Below are 20,964 nucleotides of genomic sequence, written 5' to 3' on the forward strand. Positions count from 1 at the left end.
TCATATTTAATTTTAATATCTCTATAAACCTCTCCAGAGTGTTCTGCAAAAGCAAGCTGGAGTCAGAGCGGGTTTGACCGCCCAATAATTCTTAAAAGCAAATCAATTTAATAATGCTGAAAAATAAGCCTGCATCTCGATGAATTAATATTTTTCTGCTCTCCATAGCAGCAGGAGCACTGGGATATGCATATTAGAAAAAGGACAAATAAACTGTTCTAATGGAGAGGTATTTTTGAAAGGATATTGAGCAAAAGCTCGGCAAATCAGGATTGGGAGTGCCTGGTTTCAGGGGCAGCTGGTGCCTACATCCCTGAAAACTTCATCTTCTGTTAATTGCGCAAGAATCTTGGAGGTTTACAATGAATCAGGAAAGCAAGAGGTGATGCTTTGCGTGCAGTGGCTGGGAGGGCCGCTGAGCCTTCCCCAGGGTCTTTGCAAATCCCCATCCAACTGCATCCTGCAGCAGAGAGCTGCCAGTGCCTGGTTCCTGGCGCAGTACTGAGGATGCAGCACGCTCCCTCACAAAGCCTTCCGAGCACTAGGCAGGGAGGGATTTTTTTCACGTTCTTCTCGTATTGATTCATGCTTACCCAACACAGGAAGCATGTGCATTACAGTACTTACTTATTAAGTGGGGAATGTCAGGGTGAAATAGCTGTTATCTGGGTCCCAGCTGACTCTCGTGTAAGATTAATTTCATCTTTTGGCTGTTGGAGGTGTGTGTCACAAGGCCCAGCACAGGTGATGCTGCACTTTCTGCGCAGCCTTTGCAGCAAGCTGGCAGAGCCAAGCCAAAAAGAAATCGACCCCTGTGCAAATACCTACTGAACACTGGCCAGTTTGTTGGGGGGGTTTTCTTCGTTGTTTTGAGTTTTCTCTGCACCCATAAATAATACGGTACATAATACGATACTTCCATCAATAATCCAGCTTTTTTTCATAGCCATGCTCACTGCTATTCCCATGCTGCTGTTTGAGCAGCAGTGATCGCGCTGGTTCTCTGCTGGGATGAGGGCAGGCATCTGCACGGAGAAGCCCATAGGAAAGCCAGGAAGGGGGTGACAGATGTGGGAACTGCAGCACCTGGCAGCGTTTATCACTTGATGAATGAGAAGGTTACGGAAACTCAGTAGGATTTCCTGCTGGGAAGCGGTTTGTGCCTCTTCCCAGAGCATTACTGCTTCATGCGCTGGGAGCGTTGTGGTTTGGAAAGCATCAAGTGCTCTGGGAAGAGCTGGCAGGAAAACTTCCGTCCTGTACAGGAGGTGAGTTCTCCCTGCTCCTTGATGCTCAGGGCATGAGAGCAAATTCACTGGATTTTCTCCTGTCCCTTGAACATACTGTTTTTTTCAGTTCCTTTTAATACATAGAGACTGAACTGCACAAAGCTGGCTACAGTTTTTCTCCGTGAGCAGCACGAGATACCTCTTTGGCAGTCCTTGAACCCTGATTTAAAAAGCAGGCGCGGTGTCCTTTGCAATCTCATGCTGATCAGCACGAGCAGCGGCCAGAGCATTACGGAGTAGTGTCCTTTCAGGTGTCCCTTTGCCATTACTTAAGACCTTTTTCCCCCTCTTTTCCCTCACACACACACGTGTGACCCCACCAAGCAGGGGAGACAGCCATCCTCTGCTATCGATGGGGTCAAGGATAGTAATTTCTCAAGGAGGGGACCCTAAATTGCTCAGAGCAAGGGTGATTTAGCCATTCAATGTTTTCCCTCTGTCCCAAGCTGGGGGATGTTTCCCTGTCACAACCCCCCTCTGTATCCCAGCCGAAGCACAGTGAATAAGTGGGGATGAATTCATAGCACATCATATAATTACAGTCTATAAAAAGGGAATTATATGGCTTATTAGTGTCATTTATTTTACTGTACTAGCTGTTTTCATGCATGCAAACAAGCATGGCTGGGTTTTGTTCTCTCCTCCCCGTGAGACGAAAGCTGGGATACCCCATGGGAACTGATTTCCCAAAGGGCTCTCCCTTCTCGGGAACACTGGGAGTCACTTTAATGTCCACCGACAGCAACCCCGCAGATGTGTGTGGGTCTGGAAACTGGGATCAAGGAAAGCAGCAGGGCTTGCCTGCATGCCCACCCCATTTCTAGGGACTTCATCCAGCTACAAGAAGAGACTGCTTGCTCCCAACTATTTATATCTTTTTTATTCCTCCCCCCCCCCCAGTATTTGTGAAAGCTTACCTGTAATTTAACTTTCCTCCTTTGCAAGAGCTGTTATCAGAAATTGTGATCTGGAGGGGATGATTGTGGGCCTGGCTGGAGAATAACCCACTTGACCGCTACCTTAAGGTGCTAGTGAGGTGGGGTTGGTGAGGATTACTGCACCCCAATGTGGCCCCCGGCTGTCCTGTGCAGGACGTCCCTGCTGGGCACAGTCCACCGGCAGGACTGCTGTGCTGGGGAGGGGGTGGGGGTGGGGGCATAACTGTGTAAGAAACCTGTGGGGGGAGGATTTCTTTGTTAAAGGGTCAGAACTGCAGTCTGTTGTCATCTCATGGGAGAACTGCAATGCCTGGGTCAGATTCCTCATTAGTTTTCTTCTAAAGTCTGGAAAGAACGCAACATTTCCCACCCCCCCACCTTGTCTATAAATATTCTTTCCAGCGCTTTTCTGCAGAAGGACTCATTCCTCTGTGGTAAGGAAGCTAAGAGGAAGCAGACTTATTTATTTTATTCCTCTTGACGTTTATTTTAAACTAATCCTGTTGGGACAGATGTCAGACCAGAATTCTTGCTTGAGTCGCTTCTGTTATTTGATCTAATTAACAACGGTTCATGTTCTGTAATAATTTGGGTTTTACAAGGGATGAAATTTGTTTACTCTTTTCTGTTTCCCTTTACCTAGACACTGAGTTTCCTCTTTAATTTTGTTCTTTTCAGTGCTCATTTTCCAACCCAGCTTTACGTTGATACATTTAAGGCTTGAAAACATTGGAAACATCTTTCCAAATATGATGTATTTATAGAAACTTTAAGGTTAATCGTACATGTTAGTCATTAAAAAAACAACCAAAAACAACAACACAAAACAAACTCCCACAAAAATAAACCTTTGCTTGCAGCATCTCATTTTCAGATCTAGACTTGTCCACTGTCTTTTTTCAGGGCAGCGGTCTGTGTCTGACCCTGTGGTGACAGCACCGTGGCTTAACCCAGCACACCAAGGATGTAAGGGCAGTGCCACAGCCCCTGGCCAGCCCGGGGCTGGCTGGATCCTCCAGGTACAGCTGTGCGGATTGCTTCGGTGGGGACAAGGATCTGCATTGCGAATATCCAGCTGTGGCTGCCATCTGGTGCTGGTTTTCTTCCTCACTTTGCCTGCAACCCTCCCCATCACCCCAAATAATACTTGTGATGCACCGATCACACGTGAAATCTCGGCGTTTGTTTTAGCAAGCGTGCTTCTGGCCTCGCTGATGCTGATCATCATCCAAGCGGTTGGCGAAAGCGCCAATTAATCAGCGGCACGAGGCCGCAAGGAGATAACCCATGTCCGCCAGGCACGCAGAGACCTGCGCTGCAGAAGCACAGCGTGCCCTTAGCCAGCCTTGGCTGCGCAAGGACGGACCCCCCGGCTGCTCTGTGGCAGGTACCTGCTGAGACCTGCCCACCTGTGGGGCAGACCCAGGCCACCTCCTGGATGCTCCTGGGGTGCAGCAGGGGAAAGGATGCATTTATTCCTCACTCAAACACAACCCTTTCACCCATACCCAAAGCCTGGGTCCAAAAAGAAACACGTTTTAGAGGTGAGCAAGGTGCTGTTTGCCATTGACGTGCAGCCTGAGGTCTTAGTGTGAAAGGGCGCCTGGGCAGGGGATTCATTTGGATACCCAGGGAGCAGAAGCTAAACGTGCCTGTGCCCACGTGAGTTAACAGCATTACAAAATGCATTTAATGGAAATGAGTCTTGGTGAAATAGGTGGGCTGGGGGCTCATTTGGTTTTTCCCTTTGCTTTTCAGGCAGCTGAGCGGACTCCTGCCGGGGCAGTGTGCCTCCTGCTGCGCTTGAGGATCATTCACACAGGCGTCCAGGGAGGCTGCGCTCTTCCCATCAGGTAGCAGCTCCTCTCTGAAGGCTCGGTTGGGGTGCAAAAGGTTGCAAGGGGATGGCTGAATAACGCATGTGATGTCCAGCCAGAGCAACGCTATTATTTCAGAATCTGCCAGCCTGGACTCCACGCAGATGGCACTGCTCCTCCAGGCAAACCCCCCAGATGCTTGACTGTTCTCTCAAGGACAAGTTCCTCCTTATTTCCAGCTGGAGCCTCTCGCTTTCAGCTTAGACCCATAATCTTCCAGGACCCAACCACCACCAGTCTGCAAACTCCCCTTCAAACAAATTTCCTGGGCAAAGTGTGTAGTTTGCAGGCTATTTATTGCCCCTGACATGTGGAAGGACATTGCAAATCTAAACAGGGCTGCACCAAATGAGTAATTATCTGTCCCTTTCCGCACACTTGGTTTGGTTTTTTGGTTTTGTTTTTGCCTCGTGATGACGATTTTTGGTGTCAGAGATGAGGTGCTGCAGGTTTGGATGAACGAGGACTGAGCAGATTCAGTTCTTGTTCTGCTGCCTGTGAAATTAAGTGGGTCACAAAAACATCAGTCAGACAAATTCAAGCATCAAAGAGCAAAAAAACTTGGTGCTGTAACGAGTCATACTGGGAATCCACCCAGGTATGGGTAGTGACCTGCGCTTTGACTCCGTCCATTTTGCTGGAAAGAAGTTGCTGTTTCTTATCTTGAGCTTTGATTTTGCTTTACAAAGGAATGTAAATGATTTGTTTCTGCTCACAGACATCAGATCTAGAAAAGCATTATTAGGACCCAGGTAGTATTGCCCTTCCTTAACAGATATTTCTGCCTCTTAGTTGAGTCTTGAGAATAATACTCGTGATGAAGGATGAAGGAAGCTAACTATCTATCTTACTTACGTCAGTGAGAACATTTTCATGAGACAGTCAACCCTTCTGAAATTTTCTTACTGGAAACAATGTCTTGCCTAGCACGCTTATAGTGGATGGCTAATCCAGTCCAGCCAAGTGTTTAGGATGTGGCAAAGCAGAAGCCCTGCAGCAATTTCCATTTCCAGGGCTCAACCCTGGCACTGCAGCATCCCTGCCACACCTGGGAGCTCGGTTACTGCTGCCAATGGCACAGATCACTGTGACTGCCCTGAACTCGCCGTGTTATTTAAGTGTGTGAGGGGACAATGAGGCTGGTGGTGATCCCCAGCGAGGACCTGGTGGGGCTCACAACTTCATTACAGCCTCGCAAGAGCCGTTTGGGAGCCTCAGGCAACTGCTTGTTGTGAAGAGTAGCAGTTATACCTAGAATGAGTTAAGAGACTTTGAGACTCTCCTGCAGCACAGGTTTCATAGCTGCATTGGATTTAACATGTGTTTGTGTTGAAAACTGATGGTAAAACCACAGCGGGCTGCTGACACCAGCAATGTTTGACATGTGTGAATCCAGCAGCCGGAGATAGCCCTGGGCTGAAGGGGATTAGAGCTTGCTCAGTGGGTTTGTGCAGGAAAAAGGGTAGAAAAAAGGGAGTTGTGGTGGTTGTTACTGACTTCTCAAATTGAATGTGCTCAGCCTGGGAATGGTTTCTGCATGTTGACCTGGTCTTTTTGGGAAGACCTGGGAGCAGCTGCCCATGGCAGCACTAGGAGAGCTCTGACTCACAGAGATGCAGTTACCAAAGGCTGGCCCCGTTGTGCTGGCGCCTGCAGTATTTCTGAACTTTCTCTGACCTCCTGCCCAGCTGGAGCGTATCTGAGTGAGCAACACCAGCTCCTATATGGTGTGTGTAGCCCCCGGGGGGAATGTATAGCCATGCAGCTTCTGCCAGCCATGCTGGCTGCCTCTGTGCCTCATCCCACAGACTTGCTGTCCTTGTGATCCCCAAGGATCTGGACGCGCTCCCTTTCTCCCTTTGTGCATCAGCATCCACCTCTGTGCTGGGAAGCTGGGCAAAGCCAAGGTGGGACGAGCTGTTACAGCTTCTACTGATGGTGTAGGTGCATAGCAGTTTTCCTTACATAGAGGAACCAAACCTCCTGAAATGTCTCAGTTCAAAAGCATTTTCATAGTTATGCACAACAGAGCAGGGAAAAATGGAGCTAAGCTCAGTGTAAGGCCTTTGCAAGTTCAGCCAGCTGCATATCAATTAATTTGCAGTTGCAAGATAAGCAGATCCTTCAGCACCACATTTTCCTTTAAAATAGTGATTTTTGTTACGAGGGAGGTGGACAGAGCCTATTGTAACAATCTCCTCTGAATTATTTAGCATATTCATCCAGCATGTTTGACTTTGTTTAAAAAGACTTTTTCTTTTTTTTTCCCTAGAGATAAGAAACTCTGCCTCGCATAGTGAGCTGATTGTGAAATGGCTTCTACACTTATCCACGTGGTTAAGAGGCTTTATTATACTAAATTGCTGGATAATCTCTGGACACGCAGCCACAACATCAGACCTCTTCTTCCTTTGCTGGTTTTACTTTTTGATCTGGAGCTGCTTAAATCCGTCCAAGGGGTCTCATTTGCCTACGTTAGGACTCACTGTTCCGTTGCTTGTTTGGAAAGTTGGCATCAGCTCAAACCGCTGTTCTTTAAAGAAACCTCCTTTCTCTTGCTGTGCTTTTCAAGGGGCCTCATGCAGTCTTCCTTTTTGTAGTTTCTTGGACCAAAGTAAATATCTGATCTTGCCCAAATAGCCAGCAGAGCCTTGGCAGGGCACGTGGCAGTGTTTCTGGTGACAATCAGTGTCCAGCCTCACTCCGAGCTGGGAGGACAGGAGTGTTCCACAGTCTTTCTCTCCACCCACACTAGGAATTGGCACTTTCCTGACTAGACCACCATTTCTGATAGCCAAGGCTGAGTTCTGCAGCCTGCTCTAAACCTGAGCGTGCCCCACATAAATGGTGCTGGGGTACTAGCTCTGTGTAACACATATAATATTGTCATGCATATAATAACAATGCATTTTAATGTTGCTTTTCTGCTCACATGAGTTAGCAGTGAGTAAAAGGCCAACAGGGTTATTTGGCACCAGCTGATAGTTACCTGGGCAGGGAGGTCTTCTGCCGCTATGGTGCTCTGAAGGCAAATGTTGGGGTTTGAAAGCATCTTGAAAAGGGCTGTGAGTTACAAAAAACTTCTTTATGTACCTGTAATAGTAACTGTGGGGAAGTGGCTGCTGCTACACCCCCAGGTAGTAAGGATCGCTCTGAGTTCTGGGGAAGTATCTCCATGGGCAGGGCTGTGCAGGTTTCCCTTGTCCTGTGGAGCTGTGTAGACCCACAGGATGCAAATAATTGACTGTGACTTGGGGCTGGTGAATGGGTCTCTCTCTTCTGCACCATTTATAAAGAGTTCAGGATTCCTGTGGATGAAAGGTGCACTTTAAGTGCAGGCCATGATTTGCCCATACATAGCCACGACAGCTGGGTTTGGTTAATCTATCGGGCATGCTGCAAAGCCTGCCTGTTCTCCCAGGCGCTCGCAGGGCAGGTGGAATGAGGAGGTCACTGCGCTGAGTTACAGTGCTGCTGGTATGGGGGACACGCAGCAACATGTGCTGTCCAAGTTACAGGAGGCATGGATTTTTACATCTGCTGTGGATGTCTTTTTAAATGTGGAAAAGCGAAGGGACAGACTCTTCCAATTGTACATTTGAGTAAGTTGGTACACGTTATTTCAGACCACGTCGAAGGTGGTTTCTTAACATGATGCTCTACGTGCTGTGGCAAGCCCCACTGATAACATCAGTTTACTGTGGCTAGCCATTGCACACGAGTCTGGGCTAGGCAACCAGATGATGACTACTGCAGAAATACTTACCTGCAGTAGAGAAACAAGCATCACAGTTTGTCCAGAGTGCACCAGCACCACGAGTCAGCAGATCAGTTAGGTGAAATGGCACATCCACCAGCCTCCTCCTTCCCAGCCTCGCAGTTTCTCATTAGGATCAGCGAGACGTTGCAGATGCTGTCATCGCCGGCCATCCCATTTTCATGTGCATCTCCTGCATGGTTCCTGTAACTGGGACAGAGCCAGAATGTGTATTCACAACGGGAGTTTGCCTTTACCAATTTGGAATAAAGTGACACAGGTAAATGGAGGGCTTTGAAAGCACCTTGAAAAGGGCTGTGAATTATAGAAATCCTCCTCATATATCTGTAAGAACTAAACACTTCCATCTCTTATGGTTTGTAGTATAAACTTGTAGGCAAATCACAGTAGCCTTAAAGTTGGGTTTCCTTAGTGACATTTTATTTTCTAAAAGTACCTTTTCCAAAGAAATGGATCTGCCTGTGAAGTATATTCCCATAGTTTTGTGTACTCTGAACATGAAGCTTCTGTAACTGCTTTGAAAATCTAATTAACATCCAGAGTGAGCAATACGCACATTCAGAATAACCACAGTTAATTTTCTTTAGTGACATGGTTTAGCCTTGCAAATGACCAAAACTGCCCCTTGAACCGTGCATTTGCTTGGCTGTGGTGTTTCTATAGAGACTTTGCATTCTATCTGATACCTCTGTCTTCAGGCCAGCCCTTAAATCAAAGTTCTCTTGCTTACTTGGGAGAAAAATGTCTTCTATTTCTAGCAGTACGGAATATATTTTTGGAACCACTCTGTTATTGTTTATAACTGCTCTAGACCTATAGATATTAGGGGTAAATAGAAATAACAGAGGACAAGCAGTGCCAGACTTGCACGCCTTCTAAGAAATAACAATTTCTTTTGGCTGCTTTGGCCCTAATATTAGTGCCTGTACTGGAATTTACCGTAATCAGTCTTTTTCTTTAACGTGATGACTTTCCAAGGAAGCTTGATTCTTGTCTCAGTGCCACGGATTATATACGTTGGCACAGCTTCAGTTTGCACTGGTGTTGAGATGAAGATGGGATCCTTGAACCTGCCCTCTGAAACGAGAGCAGAAATCTGGTAACGCTGCTGAGTGCAGATTTACAGCCGTGCTGCTGACGGTGGGGTAGAATGTACCACCTCTTCCTAGAGCTAATGCTATATTTACATCAAAATAAAACTGTAAAATGTAAAATCATCTAGCTTCAGGCTCTCACACTTCACTACAAATGCTTTGTCTGCCTTGGCTGACAAAATGCTCTTGGCTTTTGATCAAAGAAAACTTAAGTGGAAGCTGTTTTTCTCTTGATGTTAAGAAAGCTTTTGACGGAGAGTCCCTGCAAGACTAGTTAAGGCGCACAAGCCCTGTGGGACGCTCTGAAAACGCGCTGAAGGAAAGTACACGGAACAATGCCAGTATGACATGGTTTCTGCTCCAGAAAGGGCTGTAGGCAGAAATGGCATCTTTATCACCGATGTAGTGCCAGGGCCGCTCAGGCTGCCAACCTGGCCCGACGGAGGGGCCCCTGGCTGGGCTGCTTGCTCCTTTGGCTGGTCAGAGCCTCAGGCCGGGGGGTGCTGTGCCTGAGGCGGGGGTGCCAGGCTGGGGTGCTGTGCCTCAGGCCGGGGTGCCAGGCCTGGGGGTGCTGTGCCTGAGGTGAGGGTGCCAGGCCCGGGGGTGCTGTGCCTGTGGTAGGGGTGCCAGGATGGAGTGCTGTGCCTGAGGCAGGGGTGCCAGGCCGGGGGGTGCTGTGCCTCGGGCCGGGACGCTGTTGGGGAGCGTCCCCGGGGGTTAACGCGGGGGCTGCGGCGGGCGGGAGGCACCGAGGAGCCGCAGCGCTCGGCGCCGTCAGCGGGAGCCCTGCACCGCCCGTCCTGGGCTGCTGGCTCCGCGCGGTGGTGAACGGCCCGACAACGAATGAAGGTTAGTTTGGCCCGGTATTGTAGAAAACGCACCGCGGCCGTTTGATTAAGGCTTGCATCACTGCACGTAGCCACAGAAAGGCGAAACAGGAGCTGGGAAGCGCTGGGCTGCGAGCGGCGCCCTGTAACTCGGCGCAACGCCCGGGGGCTTCTATCGCAATTCCGTCTGAGCCGTGCTGGGGGAAGAGGGCTGCCAGGCGACACTCGGCGCCCCCCCCCGAAGCGGGGCCGGCCCCGGACCCCGCACGACACCGCCCCAGGGGCGGGGGCTGCGCCCGGCCCGGCCCCGTGAGGGAGGCGATGCGGGGCGGGGCCGCCGCGAAGTGTCCGCCGTCCCCCGGCGCAGCCCGCCCCCCGCGGCCGTCACTGCCGGCCGCCGGCCCGCCTCGCTCCGGGCGCCGGCAGCCGGGCGGGAGCGGCAGCCGGGCGGGAGCGGCAGCCGGGCGGGAGCGGCAGCCGGGCGGGAGCGGCAGCCGGGCGGGAGCGGCAGCCGGGCGGGAGCGGCAGCCGGGCGGGAGCGGCAGCCGGGCGGGAGCGGCAGCCGGGCGGGAGCGGCAGCCGGGCGGGAGCGGCAGCCGGGCGCCCCCTCCGCCCCCGGCATGCGGCGCGGCGGCTGAGGCGGCGGGCCGACCTCCGAGGCCATGTTCCCCCGGCCGCCCTTCCCCGGGGAGGTGAGGCGGGCGGCCGCCGCGGGCCGCAGCCGGGCCCGCCTGCGGGGCGCTGGCGGCGGCACCGTGCTGCTGCCCTCCATGCTGATGTTCGGCGTGATCCTGGCCTCCAGCGGGCTGCTGCTCATGATCGAGAAGGGCATCCTGGCCGAGGTGAAGCCCCCGCCGCTGCACCCGGCGGCCGGGGAGCTGTCCCGGCGGGGCGGCGCGGGGGAGGCTCCCGGCGACCTGGACTACGAGGTGCTGCGGGACATCCGTAACCGCACCATCCGGGCCGTCTGCGGGCAGCGGGCCATGCCCCGCAGCGTCTGGGAGCTGCCGGCCGGCCAGCGGCGCACGGTCCTGCGCCACCTCCTCGTCAGCGACAAGTACCGCTTCTTGTACTGCTATGTGCCCAAGGTGGCCTGCTCCAACTGGAAGCGCATCCTGAAGGTGCTGGACGGGGCGCTGGAGAGCGTTGACGTCAAGCTGAAGATGGACCACAAGAGTGATCTGGTGTTCCTGGGGGACATGAAGCCGGACGAGATCAGCTACCGCCTGAAGAACTACTACAAGTTCATCTTTGTGCGAAACCCCATGGAGAGGCTGCTGTCGGCCTACAGGAATAAATTCGGGGAGATCAAGGAGTACCAGCAGAAGTACGGGGTGGAGATTGTCAGGCGGTATCGGAAGAATGGGGGGAATTCAGCGGGCGATGACGTGACCTTCTCCGAGTTTCTCCGGTACCTCCTGGACGAGGAGGCGGAGAGGATGAACGAGCACTGGATGCCCATCTACAACCTGTGCCAGCCCTGCGCCGTGAGATACGACTTCATTGGCTCCTACGAGCGGCTGAACGCCGATGCCAACTACGTCCTCGAGCAAGTCCAGTCGCCATCCTTCGTCCGCTTCCCTGAGCGGCAGTCCTGGTACAAGCCTGTGACAGCAGAAACGCTCCATTACTACCTGTGCAACACCCAGCGCCGACTGATAAAAGAGCTGTTACCAAAATATATCCTGGATTTCTCCCTCTTTGCCTATCCCCTTCCCAACATAACCAGCGAATTCTGCAGGCAATGAGCTGTTCATTTCGGGATCTGGTGTAAATTCTGCCTTCGCTGCAAGGATTTGCTACTGCAGCCATTGCTGCCAGTACGCGTTGCTGCAGGGCCTGTGAAACGCGGTCTTCTATGCATTGTTTCCTAATTTTAAACTTTTCAAACACTGTTTATATAAAATATTATATATTGCCTTTGCTACTAGAACATTTTTTGTATTGTTCTGATTTTAACATGTACATATGCCGCTGACTTGAGCACAGTAGCTTTTGTATATCTATTTTGCTTTAAGTTCTTTTTTTATGGCACAACATGGAAAACATCTGTAAGGGATGAGAAATTGATATATTTCAAGGATTTTTTCTCTTTTTTGGTGTTTTGTACTAAGTAGCATGCGGCTGAATTGCAATCATAATAGAGCGGTTAGTGCGCTCATAACAAATTAGCACTTTTAAAACTGGTCCTGGATTAGACAGGAGATAGTTTTTTGGGTGTGAGTAGAAGAAAAGGCTTTTATAAACTAGGCCCTATTTATCCTTTATTTTTTTCATCTGTAGATGGTGGTTAAATGATGTTGGTCTTTTTTTTTCTGTGACACTAGTACTTCTTTTTCATCATTATTATTATTATTATTATTATTTACCATTGAAATAAAACTAGTGATAGGGTAATATTCACTTTTGTGCAATTTTAAGATTTGAAAGTACCAGCTAGTTACCCAGCAGAACATATCAGATGCAATATCAAGCCATAACGATTTGCTCTTCTCTCTCTCTCTCTGAATTAAAGCAATACAGACTTCTGGTAAGATCAAACCCCGTCCTGGTTCCTAGGACAGAAAGCAACAGAGACACCCACCAGCAGTGTGCCAGCTCCCAGCCTCGGTGGGTGTCTGTGCCTGTGTGCGTGCAAACCATTGTGGAAAAACACTTTCTCCAGCCATGTTTGAAGCAATGGCGATTTGAGGATTAGTTCTCCCTTCTTTTATAGATGCGCAAACCGTTTTTGTAGCTACTTGTATTTAATTATGGCCGTTACGCTGTAAAAGTTTGGGAGATAATGTAGAATGTTGTTCCTGGGAGGCTCTGTCCTCATTTCTAATAAAGTTTTTATATGAATTAATCTGTTGCTTAGTGCTTTTCCTTAGATGTTAGTATTTATTGGAGAGGCCTTCAGCCCCTCGTGCTAAGCCATGGTGTGAAAGTAAGATGAATAGGCAGTCCCTGCCTTGATTAATTTGTGTTTTAAGGGCTGGAGCAGTGGTAACAAGTGGAGAAAGAAATGCATCCGAGTCAAATGATGAGACGATTACGTGACACGGGCAATTGGATGAAAAGCGGCAGGCAGCAGCAAAATAGGCGTCTAACTGCTGTGGAGTTGATGCAGAGCAGTAGGGATGGATTATGGATACTGTGGGGAGCTGGTGCTTTCCTGGGATTAATCTCTCAAAAAGAGGGAAGAAAAATTGAGGTGTTTTCTTTAGCATTTGTGAAATTGTGTGAAAGAAGGGCATCTAGCCGCATCCAGGCAAACTCAAAGCAGTGGGGTGAAAATTCCTGCTTAGGGCATGACTTAACTAAATAGGTTTACTGTACCTATGAACTCCTGGCAAAATCATTTGTCTCCTTTGGTTGAAGTCAGGGACCGAGCTTTGAATGATTTTTACTTTAGATAATGGCATTGTGGTTGGGCAGGAGAGCAGTGACTGGTGCATTCGTGGATTCCAGCTCCTGGCTGCGTCTTTGCCTGTGCAGCGACCTATCCTGTATAAAAAATGGGTTAGAAATTGGCTTTTCTGCTCTTGTGCCCAGTCTAAAACCTGCAAAATTTCTGTCTGTCCCCAGTGATTTAGGTGATGAGGCATGAAGGTTTGGTGCCAGTGTGCAAAGAGCTAGAGATCTGTCTTGTTCTCCAGCCAAAGGTACCAGGTACCAGTGCGGAATCTGATTTTGTTTTGTAGAACAGATGCTGGTGGTGGGGTGGTCTTTAATTAAGCCTGACCTTCAGGTCTCTCTAGCTGGGAATAAGCTGGTTAGACTTTACTATCTTTGTCTGCTTCTGTGAAACTGAGGGAACATTTCCTGCTTGTTTAGCAATTGGCTTTTTAATTAAATGTTTATTTCTTGGTAGTTGGAAAGGTTTGTGCCAGTTGTTTATCTGCTGCAGCTTCTGTTCTCTATGTTAAATTTTTTCTCTCTTGTCCTCTTAGTCTACTGCACACAGAAGGATTTTGCTTTTCTTTGACTCTCATTCTTTTACTGGGTATCACTGATATCCAGTAAAGATATACCTTTTTCTCTTTATATAAAAGCAAATGGCCTCCCACCTCCTTGTACCTTCCTGTAAGGAGAGTTTTAATGTAGGCAGAACCTCATAGCTTGGGCAGAAGTTTGTCCTGTATCTGGCAAAACTGTATGGAGTGTGGAAAAGCCTCCCAAAAGCTGAAGCGGAGGCGGGTGTTTTGTCAGGGATCTCTAAACCTTATTTCTCTTACACGATCGAGGTTAAGGACTACCTTTGATTTTCTTATCTCTTTGCTGCAAGTCAGCATAAATGAAAAATCAATTAGGTTTCCATTAGCGGTACTTCATTTTATCCGTGGCCAATAATACAATTTCCTGAGAAAGCTTTTGGCTGAGTAGGAAGAAGAAAAAGTAATCTCCCTCAGCAGCTGCATCGTCTCTTTCTTTTGTCAGGTGTTTCCCCGGTGTGGAATAAATCAGGAGCAAATACCAAAGCTGACAGCAACTGCTGGAGGTAAGAGATGCCGGGCAGGATCTGGCCCTCCTCTGCAGGACCTGGAAAGCAGGGACAGGGGTAACATCTACGAAAGCAGGGAGGAGGGGATTTCCTAGAAACTCAGGTACAAATGATGAGGAAACTGTAAAGTTACAAACTGTTTTGGTTTAATCAAACTGTTTTCACGTTTCTGCTTTCTGATCTGTTCCAGTTTGGCAGCTCCTTTTTCCGCCTTTCTGTCTGCCTGCTTGCAGGTACCCAGCAGAGTAAAAAGGTGATATTTTCTTTTTTTGAATTATGTTTTCTTAAGCCTCAACACTGTACCGAATGCCCCAAACTTCCCCAAGTAAACAGCTTGAGGTTTTGGCATTGGGGTTTTGTTACTACATTTCCCTCACTTTTTTTTCTAATTTTGTGTTGATAAATCCTAGCCCTGACCCTGCTGTTCTCATGTTTTCCCTGTAGAAACATGCCTGGGTACGTAGACACTCTGGCAGTTTTATTCCACTTTGTTACACAGAGAACTTCTGATTCCCTCTAATATACCCCTGTTTCCCCTACCCCTAATTCCCCCCTAAAATACCACAATGTTATTTTATTTTAATTTGTCATAAGTCCCTTCTCGGCCTGCTTACCTAAAACCAAACAAGAAGTGGTTTACCAGTTTTTGCCATTTATGTCCATGTTTTTTTTCCTACTTCTCTGCTAACTCTTGGACCTGCTAATCTGTTTCACCCAAAGCTGAGAGGAGAACTTAACTTATTGTGTCCTTTTGATGCTGACAGCACTTGCCGTTTTAACACAGTGTCGCAGAAAGGAATTGAGTGCTTTACTCTCATCGTGTGACTGCTGGTGATGAACTGGGACCTGGTGAATTCTCTTTCCCTTGAATCAACACCTGCAAATCTCCAGAGCTGAGTGCACTTGGCCGCTGTGATGTGAAGTGATGCTTTTTCCACAGAGGTCCCTTTAGTCCCAATGGTGCTGAAACTGTCCTCTGCTAATATTTTTCTACTAGAGAAGAAATCGGCCTTTTCCATCTCGTGGCCATTTGCATCACCCTGAGGTGACTAAGGCACCCAAATAGGTGATTTTATCCTAGCGCTTGGCTGCTAATTGCAAGGAAACTTCCAAGGTGTTTTATAGATACTTTAATGACTTGTTTAGGAAAAGCAGTGATCAGAGAAGGCAATGGATGAGTCTAGCAGGTAAAATCTCTTTTGTAAGGTCAAGTTTCCCAAGTTTGTGTTGCCAAATACCTGGCTCATGGCATTAATTTGCAGCTTGGTGCACATTCAGTCCTGGGCTGCTTGCTGGCAACACTTGCTCCTAACTCCAGGTAGGAATACATTTCTATATTTTATTATGTTGTTATATGTATTATGAGGAATACATTATGAGGTTTTGTGCTGGAGAGAGGACAGGGGCATAAAATCCTTTTTCTCAGGGATTTAATGATCCAGCATTGGAAGATAACGGTCCATCACCATGTGGTGTGTTGTTTTCCACCTTGTCCTGTGTGTTCCTGTCTGTCCAATTTGTTGCCATTTATTTTTCCTGAAAGGAAAAAAGACAAAAAAAGACTCAACAGCAAGCAAGCAACGTTTTCCAAAGCCCATTATCAGCTTCCTAAATTGTTGTAACTCACTGTTACAGGATGAAATCACAAAGAATTCCCTATTTAAACAGGCATGCATTTATGCTGTGCTGATTTCTGGGATGTCTCTCTGCTTTAGAAGTTCAGTACAGTCAATGTGGTTTATCTACATACAAACAGAAAACAGCATTTTATTGCCCCACATAAAGAACCAAAAATAGGCAATTTCAACCTGTCGTCATGATTATTGGGTTTTATTTGTTTCCTGGGTTATTTCTCAGAATTCGTCTGTTACACCTGGGATTGATTTATTTGCTCATGAAGAAGTCTGGTTAAGATGATCTTCCTGTGAAATGAGACTCATGTATTCAGTTGCTTAATGACCGATTCCTGCAGTGCTGGGAGTACCGCCACTCCGAGCCCTGCCATCAGGAATGGCCACTGGCGTGTGGGAAAACCTCTGCACGTGGGAGGGAAGGTCCGTTTCCTGGTGATTAACCAGCATGTAGGGCATTTTCTGAGAGGTGTGGGAAAGTGATCCCTGTTCTGTCTTTGTGGTCTTTAAATAATTGCACCAAACATGTTTAGTACCTTCAGCACTGTGCTTGGACTGCAGCAGTGGAGAAGAGGAAAGCCATTTGATTTTTGGCATTTGGAGCTGCTCGTTTGGTATTCCCCTTTGGGCAAGGGTGAGGGACAGGTCAGGATCCTTTGCTGTTGCAAAAATTTCATCTTGTGTGTCATCTTGTTTACTGATTCCCATGTTATGCCTGCAAAGCCTCATTTCAGCCTACCTAAACCCCAAGTGGCTGGCTTTTTGCAGTGCAGTGCTGGGAGTGGGTATCAAAGCTCAGTGGTTTCACTGCACACAGAAGAAATTACTTCAGCCTGGATGATTTGGGAGGGTGCATCAGCCACCAGCAGCAGAGCCAGCTCTCGTGATGAGGAACCCTCGCTGAGCTAAAATTCAGCATCTGCAACCTGGTGTCTTTGAATTTCTGAGCCAGGCTCATTGCAGTCAGCCACTTGCAGAAAGAAAAGGTTTTTAAACATGTTCCCTCTGGTCTCCACGCTGAGCTGCAGGGCATATGTCAGGTTTTTCCTCTTTCCTGTGGGGCTTTTCCTATTGCTTTTGCAGAAATAACTTCCTTCCTTGCCAGGCACTGGTGCTGAAGTAAATGCATTAACACTGCCAGTCGCCTTGCTGGCTGTTAGCCATGACCCCGTCTCTAAGGGGAATAAAGCTTTCTGAAACACGGCGGGAGTAAGCAGTGCCATGAACGGCTGCTTTAATGCCTGCAGAAGGCAGGCAGCTTTGCTTCTGCTCCTCTTGGTTTTCAGCCTTCTTTATGCCAGAGGAAAATCACCGCAGACAGTGTCTCTTGCTTTTAGCTGCATTTCTTTTTCAATGCAGAAGCATGAGCAATCCTTGGGATATTCCTTTCGTTGCAGACAGGACTTTGAAAGAACCAAAAGAGAATGTCTCTGAGAGATCTATTGTGTTTAATGAGGCTGAGAGATTTTGGTGGAGTCGGTATCCCATACATACCTGCTCAGGGCTTATTGATAGTGTCTTGTTGTTGAGGGTCTGAGCTGTACTGAAGGATTTCCTTATAATCAGAGGCTCCTGCATTGTTTTTGAGGACTCGCATCTATACTCTTTTGGTGGGGGCTGTCTTTGGTTTTAGAGGTGCTTTTTCAGTTGTACACACTGGGAGCAGGGACTGCAGCTTAGGGCAAACTGAACAGGGTGGTTTTCTCAAGATTTTGGTGCCTGATGGAGGAAACTTGGTGAGATGGGTCCTTCAATGAGGTATTTTTGCCTTTGGGCTGCTTCTGAGCAGACCACAGAAACAGTTCTTGGATCAAAACCTAGCCAAAACCCCATGACCGAGAGGTAAAGGTAAAGAGGTAAAAGGACCGAGAGGTAAATAGAATTTGTAAAATCTCTTGAAAGCCTTGAACTAAGGCACTATAAAAATGCAACGAGCTATTAAAACAAAACTGTAGCTTCCCCCTTACCTGATTCACAGATAAATTGCTCAGCCCTCTGTGTAACAGGGTGTGCATGAGCAGTGTCCTTTTTTTTTTTATCCTGCAGTGGCAAGAAAGTTTATCTTGGGTTTTTGGGCTGAGTTCACTCGTGGATGAAGCCAAATCAATACCAGCTTGCTTTCCTAACAACTTTTTATAAAAAGACCAAAAGAAATAGGGGCATGAACCTCTCGGTTGTAGTGTTAATGGGTGACATTGCTCAGCAGCACAGCAAGGAGCAGCCTCCCGGGATGGATGGGATGAAGGTCACAGATGTCCTCAAGGTACGACATATCCCTCTGCAGACACATTTAGATCTGGCTTCCCCTCCAGTAGCTCCCAGGTAGAGGCTGAATGGTCCTGAATCCCTCTGCCTAGTGCAGGAGTAGGTGTCTCCAGGGGCTGGATTGCACCCCAAGATGTCTCGCCAGACCAGATGAGGATGTGGGTTGGGGCAGTATCTGCGTTCCCTCTCCTTGCTCACAGCCTGACTCATTTCTTCAACATCTTTTGCAGATTAGCCTTGCTGTACAACGCAGGACTGAAATCCTGACCTCCCTGGCGTCAAATGAAGCTTTCCTCAGTGAATCTGGTGAGGCAGGATTTTAATGTGTATCCCACCAGTGCATTTTGTTTGTCCAGAGTGTGTCTACCCTTTCTGCTGTTTTCTTTCTGCAGGTGGATGTAAAAATTTTACTGCAGGTCTGCCTTTGTGTGCAAGGCTTAAATAGTATCTGCATGCAACAGCAAGATGAAAATCTGGAGAAAACCACAGCAGTTTTTATTTGTGTGCTTCAGGCATGGCTTTGCTCTTTAACAGAGCTGCTTCCTGTGCTATCTGTTGATGAAAATGCACCCAAAAAGGCCAGTCCTGTGTCCAGGGGCTGTCCACCCTTGAAATGAGGTGAGCACCCCTGCCTGATTTTTTTGGTTAACTCATGAGAGCATGCCCTGCCTTGCCCTCCTGCAATGCAGGACCAAAGGGTAGCAAAGCCAATAAAGATTAAAATACTGGATGAAAAAGGCACTGGGATGGCACTTTGATGTCATGCTGCTGTTGTCTCAAAGGGCAGGCATCTTTCCTGTTTTGCTTTTGCTGAGATTGGGGTGTTTAGAGGGAAAAGAAAGCAAGCTGGGGATGCATTTGGAAGATCAGCTGGAGCCTGACACAAGTGCCCAGCAGAGCAGCCTGCAAAAGCCTCCAGGCTGGAGCTGGGCTTTCCTCACGGCTCAGTGTACACACACATGCCCCAGCAACCATGTGAGTAATGGAAGAGTTTATTCAGTGAAGGGAAAAAAAAACCCTAAAACATTAATTGAGTGAAAACACCACAGAGGCTTTTAGAGTCCTTTTGTGGGTAATGATATCAGCAAAGATTTGTCAAGGCAGCAGGGCTCCGACATTGCTGTCAGACCCACAAAGGTCCCGGAAAAGGACAGCGAAGCCATTGTCAAAGGCATTATAAAAGGTTGTAGGGAAGGGTGGGATATTCAGAGCTTTCCTTTTGGAAGTCTGCATTTCCCAGGTCTTTTTTGTCTTTGCAGGATTACAATTCAAAAGATGCTTCATCTAATTGCCCAGGCAGGCAATGAGGTGAGTAGCACGGACCTGAGCCCACTGCACCAGAGCTGCTGTTGCTGGAGCTGGGGAAGCCACATGATGCTCGAACTGGTGTTCATAGTCACCCTCAGGTTTTAAATGAGATTTTATGAAAGTGATTGAAGTTTCTCTGGTCCCCAGGAGACAGCTTCCTTTTGGGGAGCCCTTGGAAAGGCTGTGTGTCCAGCTGCCAGCTCCACTTCCTTGCCCCTTCATTGCCATCGAGGTTGTTTCCTGTCCTGGTTCTGTACTGGTTTGTGTTGGGAGATGACAGGAAAAAGGCTTCAATGAAAAGAGGTTGGCATAAAGGGCTGCTGCTGGCTCTAGTCTGCTGCAGAAGTAAGCAGTAACAAAAAAAGTGACTGCACAGGCACTAAATGCTTCTTAGTTTGCTACTTTTCCTAATGAACAGCCAAATTATTTGGCAGGAGGTTGACTTTGATGAAGTTAGTTGTCTTAGGGAGAATAAATACTCGTCTTACCCTAGGAAGCAGGGCAGAGCTGGTTTGGGTGAGACCTCTGGGGCAAAAATTAGGGATGAGGCCAACAGATTGTCTAGGCTGAGATTTTGGAGGGGCTTATAAGTTTCCCATGACTCCGATTTGCAAGTGAGCCAGGTATGAGCTGGTGTCCTTATATCCCAGCAAGGAGCTAGGGAAGGCAGGACGGCAGACTGGCACAAAACATTCATTTCGCAGCAGTAACAGCCCCGTGTGCCGGTAGGTGGGCAGAAGTGATGAGCCCTGTTCCCTCGGGCTGGGGTTTTGCTGCACCAAGTGCTCAGCAGCAGCACCGGCATCTCGGGCCTCTTTTCCTGGTGGGATGACACACAAGCCCGTTTGTGGCACGTTTCAGACATTAATTTTAGGCTTGTCGAGAACTGAGATACAATGTGATGGAAGCTGATGCTTCTTGCAAGAAGGGGATGGAGGACAGAGGATCTCTTTGGCCTAGGAAGGGGCTGGGGCCTAGGAGGCATCAAGCACATTCCCAAGAGACCCTAGGGTGGTTTTGGCAGAGCCAGATCAAAGCTCCCATTGAAGCCAATATCTTTTCATTAAGGAGAGGGAAATCTCATTCAGGCCCATGCCAGCTGGGCTTGGCATTGTCTGAGTGCCCCAACGCACTTCGTGGCTTTCAGTGTCAAAACTGTCACTGGATGAGGCTCTTTCACACTGTATAAACCAAGCAAAGGAGGAATGATTGGATGAAAAGCAACATGCCTAAGCGATGCCCCCCCCCCCCCCCCCCCCCCCAGCTATTATTGCATCTATTTTGCATTTGAATGAGAACTTTCTCCTTTTGCAGCCCACTTCCTTCTGGGGCTTGAATTGGCAAATGGAGTTGTTAAAAATCTCCAGCCTTGAGACCTGACAAAAGATGGTTGCTATAGAAATAATGGAAGTTGCATCATGAGCAAAATATCTTCGGGCCCAGAGCCAGTGGGAAGGAGGAGGGGACACCT

At 48.3% G+C, this 20,964-nt stretch overlaps 1 protein-coding gene across 1 annotated transcript; it reads left to right on the forward strand.

Annotated features, from left to right (window-relative positions):
* The first annotated feature begins 10,352 nt into the window (after window positions 1–10,352).
* Window positions 10,353–12,651, forward strand: CHST14 (carbohydrate sulfotransferase 14). The gene has a single exon (XM_037403131.1). It carries the CDS (start codon window positions 10,466–10,468, stop codon window positions 11,549–11,551), a length of 1,086 nt encoding a protein of 361 aa, XP_037259028.1. The 5' UTR covers window positions 10,353–10,465; the 3' UTR covers window positions 11,552–12,651.
* The last annotated feature ends 8,313 nt before the right edge of the window (window positions 12,652–20,964 follow it).

This window comes from Falco rusticolus, chromosome 10 (assembly GCF_015220075.1).
Source record: "Falco rusticolus isolate bFalRus1 chromosome 10, bFalRus1.pri, whole genome shotgun sequence".
Lineage (NCBI taxonomy): Eukaryota > Metazoa > Chordata > Aves > Falconiformes > Falconidae > Falco > Falco rusticolus.